General features: G+C 35.4%; 1 protein-coding gene and 1 pseudogene across 5 annotated transcripts in view; one reads left to right on the top strand and one right to left on the bottom strand.

The window, feature by feature from the left end:
• LOC107704562 (centrosomal protein of 95 kDa) overlaps window positions 1–7130 on the bottom strand; it is a 201714-nt gene extending 194584 nt beyond the window's left edge. For 4 of the 5 annotated variants that reach the window (XM_016507520.1, XM_016507516.1, XM_016507517.1 and 1 more), the window contains exons 1-2: window positions 6976–7130; window positions 6150–6278 (exon numbers count right to left, since the gene is read on the bottom strand). In XM_016507520.1, the coding sequence (XP_016363006.1) occupies window positions 6150–6278; window positions 6976–6994 (148 nt within the window). In that variant the 5' untranslated portion in view covers window positions 6995–7130. The remainder of the gene's footprint in view (window positions 1–6149; window positions 6279–6975) is intronic. The other variant, XM_016507519.1, reaches the window with a different exon arrangement.
• A 466-nt stretch (window positions 7131–7596) lies between these two features.
• Window positions 7597–8719, top strand: part of LOC107704561 (probable ATP-dependent RNA helicase DDX5) — a 29199-nt pseudogene continuing 28076 nt past the window's right edge.

Here is an 8719-nt window from a genome sequence, read left to right as displayed (position 1 = left end):
AACTCACTGTCTGCCGCTGCCGCTTGGTCGTTCCTTTAAAAAACAAAAACTTGAATTTAACAAACATAAAATGTTCCAAACATATTTCTAAATTAACTTTATAAAGAAACAATAAGAAATATGACCACTTTTAAATTTAAAAAACAAAACTGACCTATTTTAATAGCTGTGTAATGGGGAAGCGAGAGGTATACTAAGCACTGAAATATAAAACAAATAGAAAAGGAAAAAGCGTTTTTTAATAATAATTAAACACTGCATATACACGTTAGTTCTCCTCTCAGTTTGCTTAGCAATCAGCAAAAAGTGCACATAGTACACCCCATAGTACACCCCATAGACACACTGCACTGAGTCGTGTGAGCAGCGTGTTATGATACGTGTTAGCGAAAATTCTTTTTAAAAACTTCACTGCTACACGTGAATCACGCGTGACGTCTGGCTCGACACTATGGGGTGTACTATGTGCACTTTTTGCTGATTGCTAAGCAAACTGAGAGGAGAACTAACGTGTATACGCTCGCCAGCCGTCTGGCCAAAATCCCATAGTATTCAGGCGTCAGACGTAAGATATGAGACGTTAGACGTCACGGTCACGTGTTGGAGCTGCGCTCAAACTGCGCGGAGGCATGGCGGCGACGTAGCAAAAAAATGATTTTTTTTACTTTGCGTCTGGATAACGTACGCGTGGATAAGCGTCTGGATAACGTACGCTCGGCCGATAAATGCTCATTTTTTCTGTTATCGGTATCGGCCCGATAAGAAAATTTGGCCGCTATCTTAAAGCCGATAAATAATGCATTATTTCCTTCAGAAACACTTCAGATGCTCACTGTTCGTTTGCAGCCTTTTGTGCAATTGTACGTTGTAATATTGTGTTTATTTGATGTATATCTGATTTATCTCATATAGAATGCGTTTGGTTAAGTTAAAAGAGCGCTTCAGTTTACCGGTGATCATCTTTAGCTCAGCGCACGCAGCTCAAACAGCAGTGCACAACTTTTATTTATTTGTAAGACTTTTTTATGACTAAATTTGGTAATGGGAGAGTAAAATTATTTTTAAAACGTACACCGTTCAAACTAGGCTGCTTATGTTGAAGTGTTTGGGATGTGGCTTTTAATGATGACACCTTTTTTGTAATCAGGCTCTGAAAAAGTATATAAACATTTGGATATATATTTATCGGCCAACATATCGGTTATCGGCTTTCAAAAATAAAGAATTATCGGTTATCGCTATCGGCCAAAATGTTCATATCGATGCATCCCTAGTAAATAATAAATTATGTTTGAATAAGTACAGCGTTTTCTTCACTAAAACCCTATGTCTATAAACGCTAATGTTTTTTGTGTGTTTGAAGAGCGGAGAATAGCTTTTGTCGTCTAGTTTGTAACCAATAGGCTACTTTTGTAGGCGTTTTAAATATCCTGTGCATATAGCGCTTCATCGTCTATCATGAGATTTTGGCCAAGTGTATTAAACGACATGAAAAACTAAGCGCCCATATAGCTACAATAAATGTTATAACCTGTAAGTTGCTGAAAGCGTATAATGCGATGCACTTTCTGCCTCAGATGCGGCTGTTGTAATGACAGACAAAACACAGATCTCCGTCATTCGCTGGTCAAAAACCTTTCTCTCTCTCTCTTCCCCATTACACAGCTATTAAAATAGTTCAGTTTTGGTTTTTAATGGCAAAGTGGTCATATTAACCTAGATAAATGAGCGCTGTTAGGCGCATATCCAATCGTTTGCGCGGAGAGTGGAAGCTGAAGCGCGCTTTGGAGGACATGGAGGCGCCAGCTCGATCACTTGCATTTTTTTTATAACAGTGGAAACTAAAAAATACGTCATTTTTGCTCATAAAGGTAAGAGTATGCATCATTCGGAACTGCAAAGGGTCTACTTGTATTTGTGTGCACTCACAATATCAACAAAACCTTGTGCTTTTGTAAAATAAGGAAAACAAACAGGATGCGCTTTCTGTCGTCTTGGTCTTGCGCAGGAGCGCTTCACCGACATGATAAATATATCTATAGAATGCTTTAAATGACTAATTTAAAACGAAATAATTCAAATCGAAAACAAAAACTCTTTCATTATGTAATCCGTAAAGATGTATTTCTCTCTAAAGGCTGCCGTAATTTTTGCTCATAAAGGTAAGAGTATACATCATTCGGAACTGCAAAGGGTCTACTTGTATTTGTGTGAACTCACAATATCAACAAAACCTTGTGCTTTTGTACAGCAAGGAAAACAAACAGAATGCTTTAAATTACTATTTTAAAACTAAATAATTCAAATCGAAAACAAAACCTCTTTCATTATGTAATCCCTAAAGATTAATTTCTCTTTGAAGGCACGTCCAATGAGGAGATGGTGAGTCAAGTTGGTCAAATACATTTTTGCAACATTGACTCCGAAAACATTGGTTTATTAACAAATAATTAAAATATCCCCTCACAATTTTTTTTACTTTTTTTTTTATTTTTATTTATTTAGTTCGTTTTTATACAACACAAATGAAAAATGCAGAAAGAATAAAATACACCAATAAGCTTTATGAAACATAAATTTTCATTACACTAAGTGATCTTACAGTAGATGATCTTACAAGAGAAGTTCAAAAACAAAATAACTTTGAGTTCACACTGTGACAGTAGAGTTAATTATATAATGTGTTTTATGAATGAGAACATAAAATATCTGTAAAATGAGGCCAACTTTGGAGAAATCATTAAAAAATTGGAATGTGTGTGAGTATTTATGCATGCCAGTATAATATATATCCTAGAATATTATAATTTCTAAACTACTAAATTAATTATTAAAACATGATTGAAGTGTTTACTCATGGTCCATTGCTTACATTATGAATGCATCTTTAATTTAGAATTTGGTCTTTGGATTTAACTGTGTTAATGCATTAAGCCATTTTTCGATGTTATTTTCTTGGGGACAAAACTCTTAAACTCATTTCATACAAAAACCAATTTTGTAAAAACAAACAAACAGGAAAACCAACAGGATGCGCATTTTTGCTCTGACTTGAGCAGGAGGGCTTCACAAAAATGAACCGAAACTCAGCGAATACTTGCCTCATAGACATGATAAACATATCTATAAAATGCTTTAAATGACTACTTTAAAACGAAATAATTCAAATCGAAAACAAAAACTCTTTCATTATGTAATTTCTCTCTAAAGGCACGTCCAAAGAGGAGATGGCAAGTCAGGTTCATTCATTTTTGCAACATTGACTCAGAAAACATTAGTACTAGTCATAATCACATTGTAGATATCTTAATTCCAATTACGACGAGTCAAAATTGCAGAATAGATATCTGGAATTGGAATTTTGACTAGTCAAAACTAAATTATGACTAGTACAGCAAGAAGTATTTAATGCTAAAACGGCTTGCCATACACGCTGCTCACACGGCTCAGTGCAGTGTGTCAGCCAATGCACAATTTACTTGCCCTTCATTCATTCCTCTCAATGGACGTGACATCTGCATCTGACTTTTTTTTTTTTAATTGCAGTTTTTAGTTCGTCTGTCTTTTTCCAAGCTAACATACAATATACATTAATTATGTATTAACAGAAAATATTTAATTTTTATGTGTTTTTTGTTATTCTTTCCCTGAAACACTTGATCACCAATTATTTTACTGAGAGGTTACTTCTAAATTCTGGTTTGATATTCATAGTTGGTTATCAGTACAAATGGAAACAACTCCTCCATTTGTTTTACAAGATATCTTCTTCTTTAAGTGTGATTTAATTTTTTTTTTGGGATGTTGTCAACTTTGTTTTATTGTTGGGTAAATATCATATTCATACATGCAAATGGCAAAAAGTAAGTCGTCCTTTAATATATTGCTTTGTGAGTTTGTGAAAATGTTTCAGAGCTTTAAGTACTTAAAAAAACTAAACAGAAAGTCTAAAAACTCTTTGCCACTATCTCAAAATATTTATTATTTTAATGTATTTTTTATTTGATGTCTTTTTTGTACTTGTATTGATTGCTGCTCCTTGTTGTTTTTTCCCCTTCATTGTTGCTGTTATTGTTATTGTACATTTTCTTTGTGTTCTTCTACTACTTTTTTTGGCTTTAAAATTATTTTTTAGAACAATTTCAATAAATGTTCATACATGATTCCCTGCTTTTCCTGCAGGTGCTAAACACTCTTTGGTTTCCCCTCATCTGTAAATAAGTTGTCCACAAATGACAACTGACCTTTCGCAAAAACAAAGTCTACTTTTGCTATGTCCGACAAGTCACATGCCAAAATGCACACAGTTATGTCATAATGCCCGTCATGTGGAGTATTCCTGTAAACACAGTCGGTTATATGTTAAATAAATGTAAACAGTTGGGTGAAAACCGGATGCGTTTCAGTATATTGGATCCGTGCAGTCGGTCTTAAAGGGACAGTGCAGCCTTATTTACCTGCTGCTGTCTGTCATTTTTAATGTTAATCATGTTTGATTGATACAGTGAAGACTATGCAGTGTTTTATTTATACACTTTATTCAATTTCTGTAATATTTCTTACTACATGTTAAATAAACCTAGCCTACTGTAGCTGAATAAAATTAAAAGTTTATTTCATATTTATTTGTTCTGTTGTGCTTGTAATTTGCTTCTTTTTCTTAATTTTAATAAATAAAAAAATAAAAATAGCTATATCGAGGTATATTTCGTTATCGTGAAATAACATTTTTCATATAAATCTCTTCTGTATGTTTTTAAAGCAGTGCATGGGTTGACCCCTGCTTACGTGTCTGCGCTCGTTGCTGTTCGTCAAGCACCTAGGTCTCTAAGATCCAATAATAAGTTATTGCTTACTGTCCCTCGTACTCATTTAAAGTTAAAAGGGGATCAGGCCTTTGCTGTTGCGGGGCCGAAGCTCTGGAATAGTCTTCCTCAGGAACTTAGAGAAGTCTCATCTTTGAATGTTTTTAAAGTTGAAGTCAAAAACTACTTATTGTCTTTAACCTTTGAGAGGGTGGGCTAGTCTTTGTTGTTAGTTGGATCTGTTATGTTTTAAGTCGTGTGTTTTAATGAAGTGTTTTTTTTATTTTTTTTTTTATTGTACAACACTTTGGTCTGCATGTGCAGTTGTAAAGTGCTCTATAAATAAAGTGAATGAATGAATACCGTGAAATAAGATTTTGGTCATATCGCCCACCCCTAGTTGTAGGTGGGGAAGTGAATGTACAGCGCTCTCTTTGCTCTCTGGGCATTGGAGCAAATGGCTGCCCACTGCGCCGGGTGTGTGTGTTCACGACACTGCTGTGTGTGTGCAATTGGATGGCTTAAATGCAGAGCACAAATTACGAGTATGGGTTACCATACTTGGCAAATGTCACGACTTTCACTTTCACGTCTTTCCTCAGACAGTTTTTTTTTGCACTTTTCTCCTTGATTTGTTATAACTTTTGGCAGTCTATAGTACTGCATATGTTTTTCCCGGTCCGACCGATTACTACAGCCCAAAACACGTCAATAATTGACCATTTTGAGCAACATTAATCAGCAAAATTTGCGAGTTCCGTTCGGTTTAATGGCATTGTTTACATTCAGTGCTGCCAATATGGCCAACTTCCGGATTGATGACGTGTCGTGAAAACACTCTATAGCTTCAGCAATAAGATGGACCAAGAAGATGCTAAGAAAATCCTACAGAAACAGCTGATTTTTATTCAAGGTTAATTAGCATCACTTAAATGACCAGAGGATAATGATTACGTTTCAGTAAGTGCTTGAACATGATTGGTTCATTTCAAGCAGAACAACACACCCCATTATAAAACAGTATGCACATTTCTGTAACTATGTCATTTTAGGTTTTATTTGTTTGTTATGTGAAATTTGTTTGTTTCAATACTACATTAAAGGTGGAAAAATTATTTTACATGGATTTATTTTTACATCTCAAAAAGCTGTGATTTTTTTAACTGCACTTTTTACACCCATTGTATAACGTGAGGGAGAAAGAGAGATGAGTACATGATGAATGTACATAATATTACATAATGCACCGCTAGCACCTGAAATGTTTTCATCCTTATTGTTGCAGTGCAAAAACACAAAACCTGTCAGACACATATTTGCATAAGGCTGAAACAATGTGAATACCTGGAACTTTCTCTCCCAAGATCGCCTCATACAAAGCCACAAACACATTTGCATCACACTCCGAGATCCTTTCCAGCCTCAGGTTAATGCGACATTTCAACAAAACATTGTTTGCCATGTCCACCCAATCTACACAAAAACAGTACATGAGACAATTCAAACACAGGGTTTAAGCAATGAAAATATCATCTCACACCTACTACACGAATGCTAAACCTGGTGTGAAACCAAGCATACAGTTTGATATAATGTACTTAAGGTTCTATAGATTATTTGGAATTTCTAGTCAGAGGCAGGAGTTTTGCTGCATCAATACATACAACCTTAATACACAAAGACAAGTCATGAACACACAGATGAATATTATGAACACACACACGATTATCTTTCGCGCTCTCCATCGCGCCGTTCGGCCTTCTAAGACAAACATAGTAACTTTATCTTTACCAACTCAACTTTCAAGAAAAGAAGTCAAGTGTAAAGTCTGCTTGTTTCAATCTATGATAATACTTTTCGAAACGAATTAATTGATTTAACATCATTTAACCGCTTATCTTTTTACAAGTAACGTTATAAAGAAATGTTTCATACTTCATGTTCCAAACTTTGTCCAGTAACGTTAGATTGACGGGATATCAATTCTTTCCAACCCTGGGTCTAATACTAAATTACAGTTTGCATACTGTATTTTAACTAAGTGTTCTTTTGAAGGTGATTTACACCATTGGACTACACAGCCATAACATGTAAACAATGACTTAGCTCTTCAAACTACCTAGCTTGCGGCTAACACATACACATATCAACCTCAGCAACACAAACTCACCCCTCTCTTCGGGTCCCATCGAGCAGGTTTTACGCTTAAAGACAAGACTTTAATTCAGTTTACTAACTTAACCCCTTCAGTTGATGAGGAAGATAAACTGACAGAGAAGATAATGTGATAATGAACTTGAACAGCAACAGCGGTTTAAAACTCGATCGCGCTCTGATTGGCTGAGATTCTAGTGACGTAAGCGGATTGCCGAACCTAACTAAACCTGAAACTAAAGCAAGCGCAATGATGTTGAATAGCTTATAGTACCTGAAATAAGTAGAATTTAAATTATACACGTATGCATGTTATTGAAATAAAAACATAGAAAGAGGAAAATCGGATATTTTTCAGAAAAAAAATTGTTGACGTAATAAGACCAACAACCTCTCTCTCTCAAGTTATATTTATCCTTACACCCATGTGCTGCGTTCATGAAAATAGTTCCTCAATGTTCAGAGTATGCTGCGTATTTTATAGAGAAAAGACTGTATTCGTGCGTTGTTTCTATTAGTTTAGTACGTTATGCTTTAATATGACGAAAAGCAGGCAAAACCTAAATAAAAAGCGATGCCTCTAATGCGCATTGATATTTCTTGCACGCGAACAAGCGGCATTTAAGCAGCCATTTTCTCCCGGCTCTGCACAGACAACATCGGATTCGTTATTTTGTATATTGTCTGACTTGCCATTACAATTTACAGCATGCCTGGATATTCAGATAGAGAACGCGGCAGAGACAGAGGGTAAGCTGGGTCTTTCTTTTGCCGTGTATTGTGTTTTAACATCGCTGTTTCGCGTGATTAAAATCCTCTTATAGGCTGAACACTAGATGACTATCCCACACTGTGGAAAACAAAGTCCTTTTATTAACCAAAATAGTGGGTTTAACGCTGAACTATATGCTCTTTGACCTTTTATTGTATCCGCCCTTTTATATATTAAAGTACTTCTGATTAACAACCCTAGATGTCGATACTTGTCAGTGTTTTCTCTATAGTCCACCTATGTTAGTTAATTTCAAATCTCATGAGCCAAGCGTTTATGGGATGAAATTAGACCCAAAATGATTAATAGATGCGCGCACAATTATCCATGTACTGCATAAATTTTATACATGTATCTTACTAACCACAAACAAATGCCTATCAATTTAAGTCTGTAAAATTCGGGATTAAATGATTGTGCAGCGATTTGTACAAATACAGATATGTTTGCAAATAAAACATTTCTGTTCTACATTAATATATCATAAATTGCTCATGCAAAAAGGAATCCGTGCATATGTGGATCAGGTGACACACGTGCATTAATTGACGTCTAGTTCGAGTCGATCTTGTTCGGTTCATTTGGATTTTGAGACTTAATTTTCGCAGTTTACAGCATTTCACGTCCCCCACACGCACACACAACTACGAACGAACAAGGCCCAGAGCAATTCATTAACGTGTACACGATTTGAAAAATTCGCAAATGTGCATCACTACACTGAAACAAATGCTTTTCAACCGGTGTCTGCAGAGTTAAGAATTACATTAATGTGCAGCATTTTGTTCAAATAGAGACATATTTGTGAATACAAATTTTATAGTTTGTATTAAAGTATCATAATTTGTGCATGTAGCGATTAAAATGTGCATTTGTGGATCAGGCGACACGCGTGCATTCATTCACGTCTCTTCTGAGTCGATTCATTTGAATTTTGAGACTTTCTTTAGTCTCCTTTCCTTTTAGCCTTGCGCAATCCACACACACA

Source organism: Sinocyclocheilus anshuiensis, unplaced genomic scaffold, assembly GCF_001515605.1.
Source record: "Sinocyclocheilus anshuiensis isolate Anshui unplaced genomic scaffold, SAMN03320099.WGS_v1.1 scaffold2480, whole genome shotgun sequence".
NCBI lineage: Eukaryota > Metazoa > Chordata > Actinopteri > Cypriniformes > Cyprinidae > Sinocyclocheilus > Sinocyclocheilus anshuiensis.
Note: the sequence above shows the minus strand (reverse complement) of the source record. Positions and strands in the feature narration are given on the sequence as shown.